This window comes from Platalea leucorodia, assembly GCF_965183815.1.
Source record: "Platalea leucorodia genome assembly, contig: HAP1_HAP1_SCAFFOLD_161, whole genome shotgun sequence".
Lineage (NCBI taxonomy): Eukaryota > Metazoa > Chordata > Aves > Pelecaniformes > Threskiornithidae > Platalea > Platalea leucorodia.
This window is the reverse complement of record NW_028121386.1, coordinates 186,325-211,950: the sequence shown is the minus strand read 5'-3', so window position 1 is coordinate 211,950 and position 25,626 is coordinate 186,325. Positions and strand designations below refer to the sequence as shown.

At 48.5% G+C, this 25,626-nt stretch overlaps 1 protein-coding gene across 6 annotated transcripts; it reads right to left on the bottom strand.

Annotated features, from left to right (window-relative positions):
• Positions 1 to 3,587: 3,587 nt before the first annotated feature.
• On the bottom strand, positions 3,588 to 25,440 carry LOC309603651 (uncharacterized protein). Of its 6 annotated transcripts, none has more exons than XM_082338575.1 (21): positions 25,263 to 25,440; positions 24,985 to 25,138; positions 21,908 to 21,990; positions 20,691 to 20,856; positions 19,860 to 19,966; positions 19,297 to 19,524; positions 18,084 to 18,228; positions 17,646 to 17,795; positions 17,232 to 17,462; positions 16,434 to 16,627; positions 14,068 to 14,195; positions 13,693 to 13,862; positions 12,719 to 12,898; positions 12,304 to 12,438; positions 11,826 to 11,969; positions 11,258 to 11,389; positions 7,656 to 10,145; positions 6,736 to 6,891; positions 6,204 to 6,311; positions 5,986 to 6,036; positions 3,588 to 3,796 (listed from the first exon to the last, which is right to left on the bottom strand). In XM_082338575.1, exons 4-21 carry the CDS (start codon positions 20,745 to 20,747, stop codon positions 3,617 to 3,619), a joined length of 4,986 nt encoding a protein of 1,661 aa, XP_082194701.1. In that variant the 5' UTR covers positions 20,748 to 20,856; positions 21,908 to 21,990; positions 24,985 to 25,138; positions 25,263 to 25,440; the 3' UTR covers positions 3,588 to 3,616. The 6 variants fall into 6 exon arrangements, with proteins under 6 accessions (XP_082194701.1, XP_082194697.1, XP_082194702.1 ...); XM_082338571.1 differs by lacking the exons at positions 24,985 to 25,138; positions 25,263 to 25,440 and adding exons at positions 22,710 to 22,766; positions 23,803 to 23,968; XM_082338576.1 differs by lacking the exon at positions 24,985 to 25,138.
• Positions 25,441 to 25,626: the final 186 nt, after the last annotated feature.

The following is a 25,626-nucleotide window of genomic DNA, read 5'->3' as shown; positions in this document are numbered from 1 at the left end:
AAGGAATGAGGACTCTTGATTGCTCAAGGGAAAAGTATAAAACATGCTGATATAATTTATGCTGTACAGCTTCCATCAGCAGTGGCAATTACTCACTGCAAAGGACATCAGAAAGGTAACACTGACAGGGAGGTGGGAAATAAACTGGCTGATTACGAGGCAAGGCGAGCTGCGGAACAAGGTGAGGTATTAAGGATAAATCCTGAAAAATCTTTGCCACTACCTGAAACAATTGAATATGATGAAAAGGATCAAAACTTAGGAGCTGAAATCAGCCCATCAGGATGGGCACTGTTGAATGAACAGAATAATAGTTCTCTTTAGCATATTATGGTAACGTATAAAAACAGAGCACAACAAAACTCACTGGGGAACTGAAGCCTTATACAACTCTCAAATTGTAGCTAGAAATTTATATCGGACTCTAAAGACTGTAGTTAATAGATGTGAAGCATGCTTAAAGAACAACCCAAAAGTAGCTAACCATGTGACATTTGGAAATATCAGCAAAGGAAATGTTCCAGGTCAAAATTGGCAGATAGATTTCTCGAAACTCCCCAGATAAGGGGGATATAGGTATTTGCTAGTATTAACTGACACTTTTTCAGGTTGGCCAGAAGCATTCCCTACCAGGACAGCCAAGGCTTGGGAGGTAACTAGAATATTAATGCAAGAGATAATACCACATTTTGGGGTTCCAGCAACCGTATCCTCTGACAGAGGACGACATTTTATCTCAAAGGTAGTACAACAAATTAGCCGCCATTTGGGTATAGATTGGCAGCTTCACACCCCATATCGCCCTCAGTCGAGTGGCCAAGCAGAAGAAAATGAACCACTTAATCAAACAGCAGATTGTGAAATTGGGACAGGAGAATAACTTAGCTTGGCCTCAGTCTTTCCCTTTGGCTCTCTTGCGCATAGGAACTAGGCCAAGAGCAAAAGAAGGACTGAGCCCTTTTGAAATCTTAGATGGACGACCCTATGGAATACAGAAAGGGATGTCCACACAGGCTGGGGATGAAATTATAACCTCTTACATGGTAGTATTAAGCAAACAACTCAACAAAATTGAGAAACATGTGGCCGGGACTCAAAGTAGATGTTTAGATGGACCTGTACATAACATCTAACCTGGAGATTATGTCTATAGAAGGTCTTTTGCAGAAAGAACCTTGGAGCCACAGTGGGAAGGATCTTTCCAGGTGCTCCTTACCTCGCGCAAGTACAGCAAAGAAAGCTTACCTTGTCACGACGCTGATTGTAAGCCTAATAGGAAGACTGGGGGCATGGGAGAGTAATACCTTTTTGCAGCTACATGACAAAATTGCTACCGCCATAAATTGGTCTGACTGCTGGATTTGCTCACACTTGCCCACAAACGCAAGACATGGCCACCCCGTGGTCGCTACCATTTTCCCCAATTTTTCGGAGGTAGCTAATGCCTTTAACAATATATCCCTCCCCGAGCACGCAGAGATACCAAAAAGGAATCTCGAATGGCAGATAGATTTAAGCCTACTCTGGAACGAGACTGAAGGAGTACCTTGTGTCCAGAGGTGCTACCTAGAAAACACCACACAGAATACGGGAAGGAAGAGCACAGACAGACATTGTGGAATTTCGAGTTTTATTGGGGCCTACTCCAGTTGCACTAGTTACATCAAGTATGGAGGTGCAAATATGTGGAACAGCAAGCAGATTCGGAAAAACGCCAGCAATATCCCCAAAGGCTGGCCAACTCCTGTAGGTCAGGGATGGTACTGGATCTGTGGAAAGTGGGGATATAAGGTATTGCCTTTAGGGTGGAAGGGCCAATGTGCTGTAGGGACTATAGTTCCTAACGTTACTATTGCACAAGACTTAACCAGTTTACGCATGCTTGGCCTATTACAAACCTATATGAAACCTGTAACCCATCCAATCAAGAGAAAACTAAACCCTTTCGTAATGAGGCCAACCAGGTTTCATAGCTTTGCGAGGTGGTTTCTTCCACGGTTAGGAGTTAGTGAATTAGAAAAAGCCTTAGTTAACATTTCAGCTACAATGGAAATTATTAATAATGCTACAGCTGATGCACTCACGGCTCTACAGAAAGAAATTTCTTCCTTAAAACAAGTAACACTTCAAAACAGGCTAGGGCTGGATTTGCTTTTTGCTAAAGAAGGAGGTTTGTGTACGGTTATTGGTGAACATTGCTGTACCTATGTTAACCAAGACAAGAGGATTGAAAAAGATTTATCTCAAATTTGGGAAAAAACCAAAATCTTGCATGAAGTGGCCCAAGATAGCACATCTTGGGGATTTAGTGACTTAATAGAAAAATTAACATCTTGGTTACCAAACTTGGCATGGTTAAAACAATTGTTTATTATGACAATTATAGCTGTAATTCTGTCTATGGCTCTGTGTGTAATAATTCGGTGTGCTTGGTGGCATTTCCAGAGCACAGGGGATTCCTACAGCGAATGGAAGAAGAACCAACTTTGACGAAAACTTGAATCTAACAAATATTTTGAGAAGATGTTAGATAAAGAAACGTTATCTTAAAATAAGATATAGTAAAAGAATTTACTAACTGTATAGAAAAGGGGGGACTGAAAAGGGGCTTTAGAGTGTAACTATAAAAGTTTAACTATTGTACAAAAGGACTGAAGTAAGGAGTCTTGTAATCTCTCAGCGAAGGACAGTTCCTTGATAAGAACAGCAACTTGTCATGAAAACCAGCTGAAACCGACCCTGCAGTTGGGACAAGAGTCAAGGAGCAACTGAGTCTGCGCAAGAACAACGAGTTGCTAGCAGTGACGAAGAAGAGTCATCAGCCTTCATCCCCACGACCCCCCGCGACCACCACCAGGAGGCACTGCGCAAGCGCAGTTAGGAGGGGTTTATGGAAATGACCTCTTGGGGCTAATTCTAATGCAAAGCGGGGACAGGTCATGCATATGTATAGGCGTATTGGGAAACATTATGTATATGTAATACTTTGTCGTATAAATCCAGGACAAGCCACCATGTGGGCGCGCACGACTTTGGCGGGATGATCCCCCCCTCGCCCCCCCGTGCTTCCCAGCGCTGAATAAGCATACCTACTTTACAACCTGTTTCCGCACGTCACAGCTGTCCCTCGGGCTGGCTGTCGCAGCCACAAAGCGGAAAGCAGATCATCTCGGGAGAGTGCCAGCGCTTTTTGTGCTGAAGCATGAAAGGAAGGGAAAAACCCCACTCTCCTGCCCCACCTTCAATCCCTGGCGTGTGCTCTCCACCCCTTCATTTTGATAACACCTCCCTTTCCCTCTCTCCTCACAGGGAACGGCTGTGAACTCAAGAGGTTAAATCAGACAACAGCTCGTAATAGCTTACTCGTGCAGGTCAAAAACTAGTATAGTCTTTCCCTAAGCCACGTATTTACCGACCACTTGCTTTTTGCTACTGAGAAAGGACAGTCCTGCAAAGTTTCTTTTATTTAAAAAAAAAAAATTAAAAAAAATCACTTGCACTCGGAGATGCTTCCAAACGCAAGCAGAACAAATGCACCCCCATTTCCCACAGCAAAACATAATACATTTCTGGGAAGGGCACAAGACCGGAACCCCACGATGCTGCAGCTGGTCCTCTAGGGCACAGGACGGTTCAGAGACTGACCCAGCTTCCGAGTCTCTGCTTCCAGAACAGCAGCTTTGGGCTCCCTGGCCACAGCTGCTGAGGAGGAATCCAGCTCTTGGCAAACCTCTGGCAGCTTCCGGCTGGTCTTTGCACAGCAGTCTTGTGCCAGCTGCGTCTGCAGAAGGGACACCTGAAAGAGGCAAAAGGCCGAGCTCAGACAGGCCCACGCTGTTAGGACCATCCGTAGCTCCACGGTACCGGCTGTCAGGGAAGACGCGCCCTCTAACTCCAGCCCTCGCAAACACTTGGTCCTTGTGGAACGGGAAGTAACAGGTTCCCAGAGTCACCCCAAACTGAACTTCAGATTATCATCAACAATTCAAGTTTCTTTCTGGCAACGGCAACTCACACCTACAGCACTGACACATTACACGTATACTAAAGACAGAGGTTCCCTACAGGATTTAGTAACCCACCTCTTTTTTCCAAAAAAGAGATTTGGGCTACTGACACCTGAGTTCCACATGCTTTTTCCTCAGCAGGAGGACTACTGGTTACACAAGGTAGCGAGGAACCATTCTGTTATGACCTAGTTTGAAAACTTGACAGCTAGCACGTGAAAAGGGAGCAAACGCTCATTTTTCCTAACGTTAGAGCATTTCACAAAGGAGCAGAGCATAATTTGATGAACAAAGCCCGGGGGGGGGGGGGGGGGGAAATGAGCCTTAAAGGACTGCTGAGGCCTTGAAAGTCCTCAAACTCTATTATAATTTCCTGGCAACGCAGGGTTGTGCCTGCTGGGCTTTTTGGCGCGAGAGACCCAGCTGCTCTCACCTCCTGTTAGGTTTGCAGTGCAGCGCAGCCACAGCAGCTCTGGCGCCTTCCCCTCTGCCTGCTTTGGAGTGGAGGAGATGCCAGCACTGGGAGCAGTGCTCAGCGCTTTGCTGTTTCGGGGAAAACGGCTCAGGTCAGAGGTTTTCCTCTGTTTTCAAAGTGACGTGCGCTTTGCCAAGGGCTGTGTTCCACATGGCAATGCAATCCCCAACCTCAAGCTAGGAATATGAGAATATTCCTTCTTGGCGAGTGAACTCGAATAACAGAAGCAATTCCCAAAGGAGTTTTATGGCTTATGGAACCTGCTACGTTTGAATTACGATACCAAGGTCTGTCAACATAAAGCCAAAGGCGATGATAAAAAGTGGGACCCTAACCTGCTAAGCATCTAGAGCAGACTAGATGCGAAACTCAGGCAGCCAGCTCCGGAAGGGGAATGCGTGGTGCTGAATTAGAAGCCAGTCGTGCGCACGGAAAGTAAGACGGCAAAGGGACTTCACAGCAAACAATATGCGTAGGCTAGGGAACGCCACCACTGAAGAGAGGGTCAGGTCTGACCTTCTCTCTGAAATAACAAGGGCACCTTTGGGAAGGCTGGCTTGGAAGCCTGAAAAGCCCTCCCGCGCTTTGGTAGGTAACCCAGAGGTACGAGTGGGAGAAGCGGCCATCTGCTGCTAAGAGCATCTCCCAGGAAGCGTGAGATCAAGTTCCAGTTCCGCTGTTTCCCAGACCCAGAGGAGTGCCCTAACTAGCCAGCTGAGGACTATTCTTTGAGCAGAGCGCCTTCGTTTTCCTGCTGAACTGCTGAAGTAGGTCCACGGGGCAGGCAGACACAACAGTCACGAGGGGAAGGCGGTTCAGTTAGTTATCCGTAGCAACAGAACTTCAGACACCGAGACTTCCAGGTAAAAACATCCTTAGGCTGTAACCCGATGGCTTCAGCAGCATTCTTGGCTCACTTGCCAGAGCTAAGCATCATATACTTTACTCGCATAAATCTTACATGCATTTTGCCCTGAACACCGGTGAAGATTCACATCCTCAGGGAGACCAGGGTGTACCAGACCCATAAAAGGACATGGAAGAGAAGTGTGGTGACTGCTGCTACTGCTGATACCACTGTCAAAGGACGCAGTAGGGTTCAGCAGCTGGAATGTACATTCTTACACCGACCAAACAGATGTCCATGCAGCGCTTAGGTCTCTGACTCGGTCCGATATTGGGATCATGATTAGCACAGAACAGCAATACGAGACTAACGATTGCCTGAAGGCTAGAAGCTCTGGCACTGCCTTACATCCCTGGAGGCGAGGCAAGAGGAGAGGCAAGAGGAGCAACAGTGCCTCCATTTGCAGAAGCAATGGGTTTGAATGGGTGAATGATGTTGTTTGGCCACGGCCAACAGATGTGTTTGACTGGGCATTTCCACTGCCTGGTGTACTCCCTTCCTGACAGCTAAGCAATACTCGGGCTGTAGCATCGGGCAAAGTTGCGCCCATCAGTACAGCCACAGCAGCTTTTGAGGAGAGCTTTCCTACCCCTCACCTGGTTCCACAACTCAGCTAATCGACAACTGCAGCACCTGTGAGACTCCTCCTGTGAAGAAAACACAAGGATTTCTTTTTGGTCTCCAGTTTGGCCAGGGCCATGGTCTATACTTGACTTCTGTTAGGTCTATACCGGGGGGCTGCTGCCTCTGGGATTTGCCGTCGTTCCTCTGTATGGCCAGACCCTCCTCCCACCAAGTAAGATTCTGTTCTCACCTGTCTAGGAGCAGGCACCTGGAGCTGGTCAGAGAGAGAAAATCCGCCTGCATCTCGCAACGACCGACCTCGACAATCTCTCTTCAGTCTCCTCCGTTCCCGTTCCACCTGCACATTGGATAGGAGAAAGGGTCACAGAAACCTGCCACCAAACAAGGAGCAAAAGGGCCTCTGGACATCACGGCAAGGAGGTTTCTGCTCAGACTGTTCATTGCACCAGAGTGTGTTGGGGGCAAAAGGCACTCAAAGTAGACTATGGAAGAGAAAGACCAAGAGGAAACAGTTCCTGACACAAGAGGGTCAAATGTGTGTGTATGGGGACGCTGGGGCAAGAAGGGTGGTACCAGAGTGAATGTGCATTTGTGAAGGCAATGGGGTGCCAGAAGAGAGAGAAAATACAAAAGCGTGTGTCCACAGGGGGAACCGGGAGAGGGAAGGAAACAAGCAGAGGACCCCAAAGTGCTGTCTGTGGCAATGTGTTGTGTTCCAGAGGACCGTGAGGCTTTGCAGAGGCAGTGAAAGCCTGTTTTACCTGCTCAAGAGTCCTCTTGAGCTCAGCACTGAGTTGCTTCAGCTCAGTCTTCTCAAGCTCCAGCCTTGCAACTGCTTGCTGCAGACGTTCCAGCCGCTGCAACAGGAGTCTCTTCTCTGAGAGCCATGATAGCTGCTCCCCTTCTGCAACAGCCTGCTGGGTATTCAGAGAGGAGATTATGTGCGCTGGTGCCACATAAAGGTTAGAAGAGCCAGAAGCAACAAGGCGGGGAGAGTGACCGGACGCAGGAATGCACAGTGCTAAGTCCCTTCTTCTCCTGGTCCACAGACCAAAACAACATGCCCTCTTCCTAGGGGCCCTCCTCCAGATCACGTTGGTGAAATCCGAGGCAAATTTGCCGTCGTGTTTTTTTGGGCTGCGGCACAAGTACATCCTGAATGCGCAATGAAGCCTTTAACCTGATCAGGCAATGGTACCAATTCCATTATTTTCAATACACTGGAAAAGCTGGACCTCAGAAATCTAAATCTCTGAAAGCATCTTCTAAGCACCATCAGCGTAGCTGCTGTTCAGCCATCGTTCCGCTAAGTTTAGTATATTAGTCTGGTCAACTGTGCCCTTTCCTTTCCACGCCAAATCCTAACCACAACACGTTGGCTAAGCCTGCCTAGATAGGAGAGACCCGATTACCCATCCCCCACTTTTGGGCTTGAGTTAATTTTAGCAGCAAGCTCCATAGTTCTTTCAGTAGTTCTGGGCTGGGCAGAAAACATTCCAGCAGGTGAATGGTCTCTGGCCAGAGCTACACAGACAGGCAAGCCTGCTGGCTGCAATCCTAGTTTCTTTGGCCAAGCAGGTCATATATTTATGGGAATATATATTCCCATATCTTTATGGGAAGCATCATTAGAATCCTTTAGAGACATTTTAGTTGACTGATGATCAATCACGCTGCCTACCTGATGATGAAACCGGTCCGTGTCCCTCTCTGTAACCTTACTCTGCAGGATGGCTATTTCTTCCCTCAAAGTCCCATTGGCCTTTTCACTCTTGGTAAGGGCAAGAGTCAGTGCTTGTGCCTTCTCTTTCCATTTGGCTTCTTCACTTTCAGTCTGCTTCAAAAGAGCGGTCACCCGCTTCAATTCTTCCCCCTTTGCTTTCTGCTCATCTTCCAGTTGCTGGGTTAGCTCCTTCTGTCTTTGCAAGGCACGCTCTCTCTCCTGGAGAACTCTCCTCTTCTCTGCTTCCTCTTCCTCCCATTTTTGGAGTTTCTGGATTTGTTTCTGCAGGCTGTCCTCTCCATCTTTCCATCGCAAAGCTGACGTTAATTGTTTCAGTTCACTCTGCCTCCTAAGCTCTTGTTCTCTCCCTGTCAGAGTCTTCTCTAAATACCTGACTCTGTCTCTCTGGTACTTGATCTCTTCATCCTTCTTTGTCAGAGTCTGCTGAACATGCTGGAGATCTTCCTGAAGAGCTCTTATTTCCTCACCTTGAGCCTTGGTCTCTCGTTCCCTCCCACGCAAGGCATCGTCCAGGAGCTTCTCTCGCTCTCGGTGATGTCTAACCTCTTCATGCTGCTCGGTTAGCCTAAGCTGCAAATTCTGCAAGGTCTTCAGTTCTTCTTCTTGGTGCTGGAGTTTTTGCAGAAGAGTTTCATTGTCTTCATCTCTCTTCCTCACCACTTCCTCAAGCAGATTCACCTGCTTCTGGCACGATGCTAGTGCTACTGCCGTGCTTTCGCCACGAAGCCGGAACATGTTAATTTGCTCTGTCTGCTTGAGGAACTCCAAGTGGTTCTCCTTCAATATTTGGCTCATTTTGTCTAGGTCCTGCTCTAGACTCTTGGCCTGCTTGCCTTCTAACTCCTTCTGCTCTCGAAGCTCCTGGACATGCTCTTGCAAAGACACTATCTCTTGATCTCTAGCTTTTAGAGAAGATTCAGCATATTCTAGTTTTTGCAGCATACCTTTAGTCTGCATTGCTGCCTCCTCCTTTTCCCGTTGAAGCTTAGAGATAGCCTCCTCCAGAACCTCTATCTTTTTTTCTCTTTCTTTCACAGTCAGTTTTGTTGCTTGAAGATTCGTTTGCTCAGCTTCATGCTTTTCCTCCTTTTCCTTGCATGCCTCATGTTGCTTTCTAAGGGACAAAATCTCTTGCTCTTTTTCCTTTAGTGCCACTTGAAGGTGCTGCAGAATTTCCTTCTGCCATTCAGAGTCTTGTTGTTGTTGTTTTTGGAAGGTCTCAATCAGTTCCTTCTGAGAGTCAATCATTAAATCCTTTTCTTTCAGTATTGCCCTAGTGTGTTCTAAGTCTCGGTGCAAGACATTCATCTGTTCTGTTTTTTCCTCACAGCTCCTTGCTTGTTCCTTTTGGATGTCTATGAGTCTGTCCTTTTCTTTTGAGGTCTGCTCCAGTTGGTCACGGACAGTCCTCAGCTGCATCTCCATGACTCCTTCAGCTTCCTGGATTTGCTTTTGTTGTGACTCAAGCTCTTGATCTTTTTTAGATAAAGAAAGCATCATCTTCTCTACTTTACCACGAAGCTCTTGCAGGTACCCCTCTTGCTCTTCCTTGTACTGCTGCAAGAGTCTTAACTGATCCCTTTGAGAATCACACTCACTCTCTCTGTCCTTAAGAACTGCCCTCAGGTGTTCAAGGCTTGCATGCAGCGGTTTCACCTGTGCTCTCTCCATTTCCAGTTCTTGGATCTGCCGAGTCAGAGACATAAGCTCTATGTTTTTCTCCTTCAAGTTTCCTTTCATATGATCAAGATCCGCCTGCAGGTTTCTCACTTGTGATGCACCCTGTTGTTCTAGAATCATTATTTTCCCCTCCTGGAACTTGATCGCCTGGTCTCTCTCCTCCAGCTCTTTGCTCATCTTGCTGACAGCAGTCCTCTGCATTTCTCGCTGCTTCTCCAGGTCCCGTATCTGTTCTTGCTGGGATCTGATCTCCCGATCTCTCTCTTCCAAGTCTTTGCTCATTTTGCTTACAGCAATCCTTTGTTTCTCTTGCTGCTTCTCCAGGTCCCGTATCTGTTCTTGCTGGGATTCCATCTTCTCTTTTTTCTCTGTTATGTCCTTAATAACCCCATCGAGAGTAGTTTTATGCATTTCTTTCTGCTTTTCCAGCATTCTCATCTGCTCCTGGTACAACTTCATTTCTCCCTCCCTCTCTGACAGGAGGGCAGTCATATGAGTGACAGTCTCCTGCAAAGCTTTTCCCTGGGCTGCCTCTTTCTGGAGCATCTGGATTTTCTCCCGCTGCGTTTCCACTTCCTCATTTTTCGTTTTTAAGATAGACAATGTAGTTTGAAGTTCTTGTTCAAGGCAGTGATTCATATCTGTTGCTGTATTTGCTCGCGTTTCAGAGGCTGTGACTGAGTCCTGAAGAAGGTTTATCTCCCACACCAGTTCTTCTTTAACTGCTTGCAGTCTCTCCCATTCATGCTGCAAAACAGTGAGAAAAAGATTCAATAGTTCCGTCGATATATGTTTGCTTGTCATACTAGACTTGAACTCCCGCTTCAGCGGCAGTCAAGGGCTGCCCCCTCTCTCCCTGCCTCTCAGGATGTTGGAAGCCTTTCCCGTGCCACCCTGTAGGTTGCATCTTTCCCAGCTTACTCAGCCAGTCCCATCTTCCTTTTGGCCCTTCTCTGAACCTCTTCTGGCTCTAGTGTGGTCTTTTGGGCAGGAGCCACCAGAACTGCAGTCAGGATTTGAAGTCCAGACTAAGCATGATTTAGGCAGTGGCATGACGATATTCTCTCTATTAGGGAGGAAGGGAAGAGAGAACAACCCCAACATTTGATTTCCCACTTTGGGGTTTGGTTGGGGCTTTTTTTGGACCTCTACTCTGTAGAGTTTTCATGGTACCATCCTCTAGAACCCCACTGTCCCCTCTTGAAGGAGTAATGGTCAGACCACAGTCTGTCATTCTGTGGTTGAAATAAGGACGAGTTTTCCCCTTGCAGGCGTACATATTTATCTGGATCAGCACTTTTGTTTCTCAAATTCCTCTATTTTTTTTCCCCACTGTCTGCTCTCAGGTGGGCAATGTTGAACGGCTTTCTATTATTAGCAAACTTTGTCTTCTCACCCCTTTCTCCAGAGCCAGACATTTGGAAATCTAAATATGGATTTGAACAAAAATAATTGCCCAAACCATGCAATGTAAATAGAGACAAGTTTGAAAATTACTTTGACTAAAGCTTCAAGGGCGGAAACCTTCAGAATTGAGGAAAACAAACACCCTGAATCATAAGCGAGCTTTATATGACTACAGCATCTTTTCCTGCTCATTCAGAAGAATGCAATTGGAAAAGTGAAAAGTGGCAGGAAAGCAAAAGTCTGGGAAACAAGGAACGATGAGCGGAAGGAAGGGGAAAATGAGGGAAACTTGGTCAGCATTTGCGTACTCTGTATCTCCTCAGATTTGGACTGAACCTGTACAAGACCAACCAAAATCAGCTCTCCACTAGAAAAAGTTGCTCCTTAGAAGTATTAACAGAAGGCCAAAAAATAGGTAAGAAATGGCCCTCTGTGGCATCTGCCAGCCTCACCAGGACATCCTTTCTTTGCTTCTCAGTGCTCTCGAGTTTCCTTTCCAAAGACACCACCTCTTGACGCAGCGTCATAGCCTCCTTCTTTAGAGACTCTTCGGAGGCTGCTAGCTGCGATGTCAACTCTTCCACCTCAAGTGAAACATAACAAAGCAGTCAGAGACTACAGCTTGTCACTGTCAGCCGTATCACGTACTGTGAGGAAAGGGAAAGAACAAGTTTACATTTCACCCTGTCACAAGAGTACCAGATTCACAATGGATACAGCTGACTTGTTTAAAAATCTAAGTGGGTCACCACGTTCAGCTGAAAAACCACCGTAGAAAGCAAGACCAGCAGAGATCCATTCTGATGATTACTGGCAAACAGGCAAAAGGACTAGCCCATCTGTCCAGGGCAGCAGGTGAGATTCAGCTGGCCAGTAAGTCTCCTTCAGAGCAGCTGAGATGGAGACCACAGTATGATGGCAGTCAGAGGGATTATCCCATCAGCCTGCTGCTCTGCAATGGAAAGGCAAGTGAGAGACCGCCTCTTTGATGACTGGAGGAGCTACTGCTGTTGCAGTCACCTGTTTTTGTAGACCATCCCTCTGCTGAAGAAGGATATTCATTTCCTCTTTGATGGTTTGGCTTTCCTCCCTCTGCCTCTTCTCCGCTGCTTTGATCTTACTCTGAGTTTCCTGCAGCTCTGCTTGCAGTTTTTCTGTGATGTTCTGTAAACACAAATGGAGAGCAAGCTACTGAGACCTGCCGTGCCATCAGGCCCAGCTTTTTTCTCTTTCTGTCTCAAAATCACATTCATTCAGCCACTTCTTTCTGCTTTTCTACCCAGCTCTGCTGCCGTTGTAACCCTTCCTTCCTGTTGCTGATCTCTGGAGCTTACCAGGCTCGGTGCTTTCAGTGCCTGCAGTAGTCCTTGCCTCCTCAGCTGCAGGACTTATGTTTTATTTCCTTGTTACTGCCCTTCACTCCGTTACCCGGCCCTCTCGGCTTACGTCCAATTGCCAACGGCCCGTTCCTTCAACCTACCCTACAAGTCAGACTTACCTGCCCAGTCTCTCGCTGCTCTTCCACCTCCTGCCTGAGCTGCTCCAGCTGCTGGCAGGCTTCTGTTAGTTCTCCCTGAGTTTGGAGCAGTGTCTCTAATAAAGCATTCTTCTCACGCTCCTTTTCCAGCAGGACCTGCACAGAAATAAAGAGAAGACGGGTTTAAACTTCCCATAAAAAAATTTGTGTGGTAAGACTCAAAGACGGATGGGCTCACCCGCTCTCAAAGCACTATGCTGCTGGCCTCCTAGGTCATTATCTGCCCACTTGGAGGCACAGGTTCCTAAGTGAGATTGGCAGTATAAACATGGTCCATCCGTGACTGAATCTTCAACAACCTCTTAGTCATCGAAGGATCGATAAGGAGCCCAGAAGAGTAAAAAAACCACACCCATTCTCCTTTCACAGTCTTTACCTCTTGCTTGGCATTTTCGACTCTAGTTCGTTCCTCTTCTTGTTGAGCTTGCATGGTAGCAACTTTCTGCTTCGTATCAAACAGCTTCTTCTCGTGCTCCCTTTCTGCCTCTGCCTTCTCCTTTTCCCATTGCTCCAGCATCTCCTGTAGCTCTGAACGGTGCCGTTCCCGCTCGCTTGCCTGATGAGAGGAGGAAAAGACTTCAAGATGGAGTCCCAGCCAAGCTCCTCAATAAAAGGTGAAGCTTCTTGCCTCCCACAAACCCCCACCTCAACAGGGCACAGTAGTGGCTTTGGGCCCTCCATCAATCACGTCCTATCAAGGAACTTCAAAGGAGGGTCAGCAGGTGGAAGAAAAGCAGATGTTACCTGCCCTTCTCGGATGGCTGCCTGTTTGCTAGCACCTCTCACCTCAGCATTTCTCTCCAGTCTCCGAGTCTCTATTTTCAAAGCTCAACTCCATTCTCATCAATGAAAAGATGCAGATGGACTGCAGGGTGAGAAAGAGGCCAGTACCCCGATGCCCTAGTCACAAGGCAGGCCACGAACTGAACTACCAGGAACAAGGGGCCTGTTCTATATGCTTTAAGCCCAAAGATACTACCTCTGTCAAGCATGAAAGGACAGAAAGAAAGGAACAAAGTTCCCGCGACTGCAGTTGGCAGGAATGCTAGGAGTCGACCTCATGGTAGACAGGAATCTGGTAAGATCCTCCCCCTTTGCTGCCACGCTTTGCGTGGGGACCACCCAACCTTCTGTTGAACTCGTCTTAGGCCCACACCGACTCTGTGGCAGCATTTACTGTCCCAGCATAGTCCTGTGGGTCTTCACGTGCCCTCAAGTACAAGCCATTGGCTCTGCTGCCGGGCCTAGCAATGTGTGGCCTATGACAGGTGATTGCTGCCGTTTCACACGCTCTTCTAAAGCCAGCCCACAAAGCTTGCTTGAAGAATTCAAAAGCATATTGTTTCCTACCATGTCTTGCAGGAGCTTCCTTATTTCCACTTCATGATCGGTTTGCCGACGCCTGAGGGTTTTGTCATACTGCTGTTCTGTCCGCAAGAGCTGTTGCGCCATGCTTTCCCGTTCCTGCCTCATCAGAGATCTCTCTGCTTCCAGCTCCCGTTGAAGGCACTTCACTTCCCCTGCAAACACGACAAATGGCAAGATTCAGTGCCTACACAAACAGTGGTTCTGACTTTACTAACCTTAAGGCATTTGAATTTCAGTGTAGGAGGGATCTGTCTCCAGCTCCTTCACTCCCCAGAAGCACTGCAGACAGAGAGCTATTTTTATAACATCCTCCCGAGGCAGGGGGATCGCCAGAAACAATGCACGTGAGGCTCTCACCTTGTATCACCTCCTTGGCCTGTGTGACTGTGTGAAGGCGGATTTCAAGCTGGCTCCTGGCGATCTCCAGCTCAGCTAAGTGCTGCTGAGCCTCCAACCGGCTGGATTCCAGGGTCTCCTTCACTGACCTACAAGTTGCAAATACGGAGAGAAATGAATTTCTGGCTCCTGACACCCACAGGGAGTTATTCCAGTAAGAAGTGGTTCAAGATCCCTACCCCTGAGTACACAAAATGGGTTGCATGGAAACTTGGAGACAGAAAGCATATTTCTGCCATTTAAAATAGCAATGCAGGCCCCTCCGAGGGAATGCCCAGGCTTTACTTACGACCTAGCATCACACAGAAAGCCCAGCCGAATTTGATCTCAGTAGCCAAATCTTAAATTGCTGTTGTCTGATCTATGACACACGGGTAGCTGTGCCCACAAACTCTGTGCCAGCAAGCAAAAGCCCAGCTTTTTTTCCCAGGCTCACAGCCCTTATCTCATCAGCACTTCCAAGTTGCTCTGCAGGGGGACAGAATAAGAGTCTTTCCCTGGCTGACTCATGACTTCTTAATGCTGTTCATAGCATAGGTATAGGCAGGTAATTTTCCAGACTCCCTGTATGTAAAAGGGACTAAAGAAATACATTAGATGATATAGTAAAATCTCATGCTTGTAGCAGCATTTTTAAGAAACCTGAACTAGATGTTACCTGAACAAGGACTACCTGAAAGGAGAGACGGGTATCCTTCGGTTTAAACTGTTGGAAGTTCAAAAGAAAAACTTGCTACTTTTCTTTAAGCATTGCTAAGTAGGCAGCAGCCCACGTGACTTGTCGCTCTTTCTCATGGAAGTTATAGTACTGCAGAGGCAAATTGTTACATCCATAGACTGCAACCAGCTGCCGCGATTGACACACAGGATTCTGGAACCAGGAGCTGAAGACACCTCCCTGATCTCACACAGGGTCCTGTGTGCCAGGTTCCTACAATACACAGCACTGCCTCACTAGTACAGGCATGCAATCAGGATAACATCCTTTGGGGTGAAGGGGCACCCGAGTGGTACAACAGTAAAACCCGCAACAGTAGGATTTCGCTACTTTGATGGACAATGGAGGATGTATCTTCAAGAAGGAGAACAAGCACATATTTCTGATTACGCCAATCTCTGGCAGTCCAAAGCAAATATGCTCCCTTTTAAGGTCAGTCTCTAAAACAGAACAGAAAAGATGATAGAGTCCAAAACTGTGGCAACAAAAGGCTCTTGAGAACAACATCTGGCAAGAATAGTTGCCACAGCCCAATAATTGACAAAACGTAATTCAGCTGGATCACATAAGAGAAGCTGGAGCTCAGAAGCAGCAGCAGCTCTCAAGAAACAGACTGCGTCAAAATGGTGTTTATCAGCCTTGCTAACACCATACTCTGGAGTGGTAAAGCGTAAAAGTCAAGAAGCAAAACACTCTCTAAACCATCATTTGTACAGCTCTGCCAGTTCAGGAGTCTTCCAAGATAGACCTAGGAGGAGGACAAACATCTCCATACGTTGGGTTGGTTTTGGGGGGTTTTTTTGGAAAAGGAGAACTTCTCGCATTTGATCTTAGAAACCTGATGCAGCAGAAGGGCAGAATCTTGTTCCTTCCCTGTATAACTTCTCCATGACACCTGTCTCTAAACAGCATGTGGTGAGGAGTACAGGACGCAGACATCAATGATGGGCAAGAAGTCCCAAAGACTGGCGAGCATTCAAAAGTTCCCTGCTGCTGGTGTAACCAAGTCTAGGTCCTGCACCATAGGTAACAAGTTAGCTTAGAAACAGAAGGCCCTCAAGGTGTTCAGCATGAGCCTCTAGCTTCACCCTAAATGGCAGTGTCCTACTCACAATGTCCGTACATAACAGCCTTGAATTCCAGAGATCCCACGTCAAACTACTTGATGAGCAAAGAAAGATCTATGTTCAAATACACAGAACAAGAAACCAAAACAAGAGAGAAGCTTCAGGTTTCAGCAAACGTCTGCATGGTTTAATTATTACTCGGTGCAGAGCCAAGGTACCAGATACTGAGGAATTGTATCGGCTTGCTTTGGACTTCACACAGGAATGTGCAAGGGGGCAAAAACAGGAGCCCAAGGCTCAGGAGAGCTTTGTTAGCTTTAGCTGTCAGAAAAATAACATTCAAATTATGGTATACTGGTTTGGGGGTTTTTTGTTGTTTTGTTTTTCTTTTCCCCCCACGAGATTCTTCCATTTTCTGTCCATGGAAGGTGAAAACATCTCAAAAGCGTACAGGATGCAATAAATCCCCGTGTAATGATTACCACCTTTATAATTACACACATGAAGTAATGTCCTGCCTAGGGTCTCCTCCCCGCCTTTACCTGGCCTCTGCCAGCTGCTCGGAAAGGCCTTGTCTGTCCCGCTCTGTGGCTGCCAGTCGCACCTCTAGGGCAGCCTTCTCATGCACCAGCAATTCCTTCTCTTTGGACACCCTGGCCAGTGCGTGCCCTTGGCAAGAGGTCTCCTGGCGCAACTGCTCCGGACCACTGCCAGCTGACTCTTGCTGGCAGCAAACCTGAAAGTGAGACAAAATACAGTTAGAGTCCTTTCTCTGGAGTTCTGTGCAGAGCCAGCCAGTGCCAATTCTGAATCAGCTAGAGGAGAAAGAGCTCCTGTACTTTGGGCTGAAAGTTTACTAAGACTGTCTAACAGAGAACAGACCATCAGAAACAAACAATTCTCCTCTCAAAGTTATCCCATACTACCCAAGATTGCACAGTATGAAATGGACACGTAAATGATGGCAAAGTTCCTAGTCTCCTCCAGTGATAACGATTCCCCCAAGCTCTTTTTCCACTGTACCGAAATCAGTTAGTCCAGAGTCAACAGTCTTGTGTGATCATCTATTTCTCCTCCTCTTCCTCAAAGCCTAGAGAGGCTCTAGCAATTCAAAGCTGCGTGTATGTCTTAAAATACAATTTCAACAATATCAAGATGTCATTCCCATTCTTAGCAGTACAAGATAGCAGACACTGACTTGCAGCTTTGTCCCGCCCTCTAGGCTCCAACAAATGGAAAACATCTCCCTTGACAAAAGCACTGCAGAATGCAACAGATACAGCTTAACTGAGCCAAGCAGCCAAAAGCCCACCCAGAAAGCACCAGGTTTTTGGTCTCACCTGACTGAGTTTCTCTTGGGTTTCTGCCTTCTCCTCTGCCAGTATCCTCAGCTGTACCTGCAGCCCCTCCTGTTGCTCCTCTGCTTTCTTCAGCAGCTGTTCCAGGTGGGCTTTCTCTGAGCAGAGCTCTTCATTCATTCTTTCACACAAGTTCAGCTTCTCCTGGTCAGAGATCTTTGCTCTCTCCATCTCGTCCACTTTACCTGACAGAACGTCATTCTCTTGCTCCAGCTACAACCACAGAAGCACAGAGGAAATAAAATACAGTAAGGTTTACTATGTAGAAGGTTTGGCTTGGACAGAAAAAGGAACATTTCCATATTCAGGCAGTCATACTGTCTGAAGCCAAGAGGTCTGAAAAGAGGCAGCAGCTGGAGAAGAACACCTGGTAAGATCTTTGGCAACTCTGCTCACCTGCAACACAAGTTTCTCCAGCTTCTCCACTTTATCCAATGCAAGGGCTTCGTTAACACTGCTCATCTTCGCTGTTACAACACGTAGATCAGCTACTTCAGCCCTCAGCTTCGTCTGAGCCCCTGTCAACTCTGCCACTGACTGCTCTGCCTGAAGAGACAAAAGAACAACAGGAAAACAAAGACAGGAAGATCCCTGACTTCAAGCGGCAACTGCAGATCCCCTTTTGTGTCTCTGACATACTCCCGGTTCAGTGCTCCCAAGAAGCACGTGGGGACTAACTACACCAAAGAGCCCGTGTGGGCTGATCACCATTTTCCAAGGAGAACAACAGCATTGTCCCTGTCCCTTCTGCTTCCACAGAAACAGCATCTGTGGTGGTCTTGCTATCACAGCTCCCTCTCCCACAAGTGCTGCCTAGGAATAAGGTGGCCATACCTTTTGCAGTGCCATTGTAAGCTCATGGTTCTCTTGCTTCAGCAGATCCCTCTGAAGGTGCGATTCCTCTAGTGTCTCTCTCATGACTACCAACTCCCTCTGTAATAGCGACTGTTTTCCTTCCAGTGCACCTAAGTCCTTCACTCTATGAGGAGGGGAAAGACTAAGTTTTTAACGTAAAAACATTCTTATTTCCAAAACCAAGAGTATAGAATCACAGAATCATTTAGGTCGGAAAAGACCTTTAAGATCATCGAGGCCAACCGTAAGCCTAACACTGCCAAGTCCACCACTAAACCACGTCCCTAAGCACCACAGTCCACACCTGTCTTCTAAATACCTCCAGGGATGGTGGCTCAACCGCTTCCCTGGGCAGCCTGTTCCAATGCCTGATAACGCTTTGGGTGAAGAAATCTTTCCTAATATCCAATCTAAACCTTCCCTGGCACAACCGTAGGCCATTTCCTCTCATCCTATCACTTGTTCCTTGGGAGAAGACACCAACACCCACCCCGCTACAACCTCCTTTCAGGTAGCTAACAGCTTCCTGCTCGTTAGTTCTCTCTCTCCTCTTTCATACGTTGCATATAAGACTCTCCAAAGGTCTTCTTTCAGTAAGGCAGATGTTTAAGTCCAGATTACTAGTCACACAATTACTTTTGCCTTCAGCAGTGAATTGATGAAAGAGCTTGCAATCTATTCGGGGAGATGTGCATGAATTTTCAATCCAATGATCATAGGATCACAGGATGATTCAGGTTAATATGACTCATGTTGCCAAAATGGCACTTCTTGCCCCAAAGGCTTTCTGTACTCAGTCTTGCAAGGAGATGTCAGTACAGAGGTGCTACGTTGCTTATGATGGTCCTGTGCAAATTCCTCCCAATTCCTTTAGCACAGCCCTGGGTAGCAAAAGGGCTGTACAGGAGACAGAGCTCTCTTTATGCTGGTCTCAATTTCTCACCAAGAATCAGTTTAACAGCAAAAACACTGTAATGTGCAAGACCTTTTCCAGTCTTGTCTTACTCAGAAGAGCTTCTGTCAGTCAGACAGTTTTTCCTATCCATTCTGTTGAAGGCAATAGTTTGACTAGGGACAGAAACAAGGCTGTGCAGAATGAGTGTGTTTTGAACGTGGACGCAGCCCATCTATGAACCCAAGAAGCAGCCACAAAAGATAATGCTGGTAACAGCAAAGTTTAAAACACATTTACCTGTTCTGAAGCTCCTTCTTCTCCATGTCCCCCTTGACTTGTAAGCACATCGCTTCCCAAGTCTTCTGGCTTATTTCCTGTTCCACTTGCTGCTGTGCCTGATCCTTTAGGACAGGTCTACCCAGAGGGACGGACTCCCAGAGCTGTATGCCAGAGCTTAGGCGGGAGCAGTTTACAAGTATAGATCCAGAAAGCCTCATGTGCTCTGCCTTCAGCTCTGACAAATCTCTGAAGAAGAACAAAGAAAGAGAGAACCTTCACACCACCATCTTTATCAGATGACTCCTTTTTGAAGCACGTAATTGCGCAACAGTAAAAGCCAGTTCATCTGTTCAGGGCCTCTGCACTGCTTATAGCCCAAGCCCCCCAGTTTTATCTGAAAATTAGCACCAAACAAAATGATTCTGAAAACAGCCTAAAGCACGCTTAATGGCATTGCTTCAGACTACCAAAGGAGAAACCCTATCTTTAGCTGCAACTAAAGTAACATCAAGGCTCAAAAAGCAGGTGTGAAGGGAAGCTACGTTTCTTCTGCAAGAGATCTAGCCTTAACTTCTACTCACCGGTCAGTGGCAGCCTTCATTTCCAGGAAATGACGGTGGAAGTTTACCACCTGATGCCATAGGCTGAGTAGACGGTTACGTTCACCTCTTAAGTAGCTGTCATAACGCTAAACATGCAAAGACAAAAAGAAATGCCAATTCAGCCTTCGCCGTCACTGTACAAGTCTTTCAGATAGGAGAGAGTACAACCACCATCACCAGGTCTCCTTTAATAACAATTCCGACAGGGGCATCAAGGACTGAACAGGCACCACATAAGCATCCTCGGTAGACCTGCCACCTGACTTCAAAGAAGGGAACATCCACACCACTTCTCCTGCAGGAGTGGAGAGCAGCAAAGCAAACTGATGACTCATCATCCCGCCTTGCAGAGGTGTCTAACAGTCTTGGTGGCGGAAGACAAAAACAAGTCCCTCCAAGACCAGTGTCAGGTTGGCTTACAACAGGCTATTGGTAGGGGAGGCCTGTCTTGTTCTTCTGTTGGCTGCTCTGCATGTGAAAACACACAGACCTCTCTGGTCTCCACTGACGTGGACAGAGATTTAGGAACTATTAAAAAGACGAGCGTTCATGTGGGACTGCCCTACAGTGTCCAGCAACAGCAAGCATTTGCCTTTAAGGCCGAGCAGTATGGTCACAGCAGGTGGGCATCTTCCATCACCACAATTTGCTGACGCTCCTCCATCTCACACCCCCGTCTTCTGCTAGTCAACACCAATACAGCCCCAGTGTAGCCACAACTTTCACACAGCAAGTCCTCCATGCCAGAAATAAAATGCATTCACCTTCCGCTCCGGCATCACGCCTGACATTCCCGTAGCCTACCCTTACCTCACATTCATTGCACCGTTCAACCTCCTTCAATTCCAGCTCCTCCCGGGCCTTCATCCAATCCGCTGTCAGTTTTCCAACATCTTCTTTGAGGGCTGAATTAACCTCATTTGCTTTATCTAGGTGCTCCCACAGGAGAGTGTTCACTTCTGCCAGATTCTCACATCTTGGAAAGAAAGAAACAGCAATGAGGTCACTGAACAACTGCTAGCCACAAGCAGCATCCCCCGACTTTCCAACTCCTTCAACACCGACTTTGTTGTCAAACGGAGAAGTAGTAGAAGTGCTTTCTAGGATTAAGTAAGACCTCTCTGTTAGGGCAAACTCAGTTGCTTCTCCTTGCTTTGAGCCTTCAGTTTCCATCTACAATTTTGGTTCCCCCTTCCTCTTCAACTTTGATGGTGCCCACAGTTAACGTCTTGCCTCCCCTTCATGCTGTCCAATCACTGGATGCATCATCTTTCTCTGTCGTTGTCCTGACCACCTCTCTTCCGCAGAGAGGACTCCAAGTTTCCATGGCCTTTTCCCTTGCAATGTTGTACCCACCGCTGCCCTCACCTTCTTGTTAAGCCTCTCCCTGTCCTTGTCCTATACGCTGCGTAAGACCTCTAGCAAAGACCCCACCTTACTGATCCAGTAAACCTCCCACCACAAAGACAGCACCACATATGTAGGAGAAACAGCTTTACCTGAAACCTTCAACCGAAAACTGAAAAGTCAAGCACTGCAGGCTAATGACTTTGGGGCCACAGACTAATATCCCACCCAGGCAACATTTCATGAACAAAATTTCAAGAACTGCTGCCCTGTGAACAAGCACAAAACTCAGCTTCCGGATCAAAACGGGAGCTGTGCTTCTCCCACCTTAGCTTGCAACATGCATAACACACCACACAGATGACTTTTACACCACACACAATTTATCTCTTGGGCAGAGGAAGAAAGAAAAGCAGAGAAAGAAATGTGGCAGAAGATGCCTGTGGTGCCAAGTGCTCTACTGGAGGACTCGGATACACGCACAGGATATGCTACTCAGGTAAAACCAAACAGGAAAGCTCCTGTGCCATGAAATGTTCAGGCTGCCAGGGTTTGATTCTCAACCTAAAATGGGGCTCTGCTGAGGAGCTCACCTACAGAATCACAGAATAATTTAAGCTGGAAAGCAACCTTTGGAGGTCACCCGGAACAACCTCCCACTCAAAACAGAGCCATTTTACCTTTGATGCTCCTCTTCCAACTGAAGCAGTGCTTTCTTCAGGCGGCGGTCGTCTGTGGCTTCCCACCTGCCTGGAAGGGATCCCTTAAGAAGAAAGGAAATGTTTAGTCAAATTCTTGTGTTCCTTTCACTGCTGTTAGCGTCAATCGCTTTCCCCTCTGTTTCTTTGGTAGCTCAGGAGCTCGTGGCTTCTTCCAGGCATAGCAGTGTCGTGACTACGGAGAGGAAGGGAGGGGAAGGGTGTTACTCAATGTGAGTAGCTCTCCTCAGTCTCCCACTGTTGCACTCTCACAGCTGGGTATCCTCAGCTCGTGACCGTGAGTGCTCACTTAGACTTGAAGCCTGGGAATACCCTCCTTCTCTCCTACCCTTCATCTCCTCGGTTTACGTTAGCCGTGAAGCAGAAAGAAAAGCACAGAGCCAGCGCTGTACATTGAACGCCAGCATTCTTGCCTTCCAAAACGCTCTTTCAACTGATTCTTTTTCAGAGACAGCCATAGAACGTAACAGGCAGTATAGCCCTCTCCTGAGACCTAGGACAAATGTTACTCCAGCAAGTAATAAAGCACTCCTTCACAAAATTAAAATCCTTCTTGATAGGGTCTTCTGGACTGGCATTTCTGGGACTACTGGCTGCTCTAAGAACAGCAACTGGACAAAACACTGATGGGCAAACTTACAGTGCTTCTTTAAATCCTCGGCTGGCAAAATCTTGGTTTCCTCTGCCATTGCTTTGGGGAGCTTTTTGTCTGCGTTAACGAACGCTACGTACGCTATCTTGAGTTAGCAACCTGCACACTCACCCCTCCTGCTTCCACGTGCTGCTCCAACTCTCGACACCAAGTCCGGTACTGCACTACCTAGATGGATACGTAGAATGCAGATGAGCAAATGCAGCTTGTAACAGACTTGGCTCCTCCTGCATTAGCTTTTCTCCAAGTCTTCACAGCCCAAGCACAGTGCATTTCACAGTGCTGCTGATGCAGTCAACAAGAAGGTGTTATGATACAGGGAAGCTGCACTTTTATCTAATACTAAAGAAATTGAGACAGGGTTGCTTTTACACGTAGCGCTATCTGCTCATCCTCAGATAGCGACGGCAAGCAGAAGGATGAGACAGACTTAGCCAGCCATGCCTGGCCTATGGCCACTATGTACCCCCAGATCAGTATTGCCAATGGGCTAAAAGTCCAGTCGGTCCTTGAAGTTAGAGAAAGGAGTTTTCAAAACGGCTTTTCAATATTTCGCAAGTAAAGTTAGTTCTGACCACAGCCCTGCCCAGCCACTGCAGAATATGGATTTCTGTTCAGCTGCAGAAACCAAAGCACGGGCCAGAAAAGCAGGACGACCGCACAGCAGCGCCGTGACCACCGCCAGGCGCTGGGCCGGGCCCGGCACGGCCTGCCCCGACCCTCCGCCCAGCTCTGGCACCCTCCTCGCTGCCAGCGCTCCTGCGCCCCGGGCGAACCGGGCCAGCGCTGCCTCTGCCCGGGGCCGCCCAAAACCGCCCCCGCCGCCGCGACTCCTGCCTCTGGGACAGCCCCTTGCTCCCGCGGCCAAGCAAGGGCGTTTGCAAGCCAGGCATCGTTCTTTGACTACGGAAAAGACCTAACGAGAGGCTCGGGAGGCTGGCAGCGGCAGAGCGAGGCGCCCAGCACGCCTGGGCGGGCCGGGCGGAGCAGGGCGGCTCCCGGAGCCTGGCCCGGCCTCCGGGCTCGGCGCCGTCCCGCCCGCGGCAGCGCCGGGGAGGGCCCCGCTGGGGCCGCGCGTTCGCCCCCCGAGCTCTCTGCCGCCGAGTCCCCTCTCGGCGCGGCGCCAACGGCCGCGGCACCCCGACACCGCCACTGCGGCCCGTCCCCGGGCGCCTCCCCCCGGGCAGGCGCCCCCGCTCCTCACCTTCGCCTGCAGCTTCCGCACCAGCACCGCTTGGCGGTGCTGCGCCTCCTGCGAGCTCTGCAGCCGGCGCTGCAGGGAGGCCTGGCTCCGCGCCGCCATGCCCCCGCTCGCCAGCCGGGCCCGCCGCCCGCGGGGCTCCGCCGCCTGACAGGCCCCGGAGCGGGGGCTGCTCCGCGGCCTGCCCCGGCGGACCGCGCTCAGGCGGCCCCGGGCCGCGGCCTGGCGCCTGCCGGGGCGGGCGGAGCAGCTTACCCTGCCCGCCGGGCGCGACCGGGAGCCGGGCCGCGGGGAGGGGGAGCCGGGCTCGCTCGGGTCCGCTCTGTGGCAGCGCTTCCCTTTTCGCTCCTCGCTGACGGGGCCGCGCCGGGCTGCGGTGCTGCCGCGGGGGAGAGGCCCTCCTGGCAGCGCTTGCTCCAGCGAGTTCTGCTCCGAGACCGTTAACGGCCCCGGAGAACGTTGGGGGCAAAAGGCGCTCCCTGGGGAATCCGGGAGAGAAGGAGCGCGAGGAAACGGGCCCCGACCCCAGAGTGTCGGCTGGGGGGGGTATGGGGACGCTGGGGCAAGACGGGTAGGACCGCAGTGACAGCAGAGAAGGTCCGTTGCACAGGGAAGCCAACTGAACAGCTAGAGCTTTCTACTAAAAGCTCAAACTTGACTGCCACTGGAGCCAGAGTTCCCAATCTAGTACGAAAACCAAACAGAGAGAGATGGCATTATTGACTTTTTCTCCCTGGTTTGCAGCACGAATGGGACAGACTGCAAGCAGTTAGAGAAAAAATGGTACGGGAGAGAAAACTTCAAATTTACAGGACAACGTACTCTGTGAATTGAGCTTTATTTCATGAGCTCATGAAGAAATACAACAAACAAACATGACAAACAGGGCTCGGTCCCCTTTGCCCAGACTAGTCTATTACATGAATTCACTTATTCACCACTCAGGTCATGAGGTTTCATAACTTACAACCTGTAACACTTAACTTGTGCACTTAGGAGAAGACAAAAAAAAAAAACACAAAAACCAAAAAGACAGAATTGGTTCCGTAGTGAGAGTGCTCATCCTTCCTCCTCCATCACGGTGCGAGCATCTCCTGTATCCCACCGGGAAGCACAAAAGACTCGGCAGTCCAGCTACTGCTTGATCTGCTTCAAAGGCTTTTTGGGTAAGCTGATGTTTTATACCTTCCAGCTTTGAAGTCTGGTCTATGCCATTTCCAAAAGTCTGACAATACTGCCAGACAAAGATGATGGCTGCAGGAGACAGCCAGCTGCAAGTCTAACGCTTAACTGCTCCCAGTCCAACACTGAATGTTGTGGCCAGCGTCTCCCATGGCACCTAGAACACCAACGAGACAAAGTGACTGCTGTGCCCGGAAGCAGCCACCTGCTCGCAAACAATGCGACAGCTCAAAAATAACTGCCGCTGTGGCTTGGTGTCGCACCTTGCCTTTCACACTCACCAGGGGTCGACATCCTGCTACGCGTGCAATTTCAAGAGTTGTTTCACGCCTTCAAAACACAGCATTAACAGGTCATATAGGCACCAACAATAGAACTATTCCTTCCATCGCTGGGCGCAGACCAACTTCCTATGGTTCTCCACTTGCCATCTCCCTTTGGTGTCCGGCTCCCTGCTGTGCATCTGCAGCAAAATAAAACAAAGTCAGCTACATGTTGACAAATACTCTAACAAACAGTAAACCATCCCCAGGCTGACTTCTTCACTCCACTAACCTTGTCTATCTGTGCTTTGTGCTCCAATCTGCCATGCTGAGTCAGTTACATCAGCAGGCTCAAGAAAGAGAGACAGCAATACCCATAAAA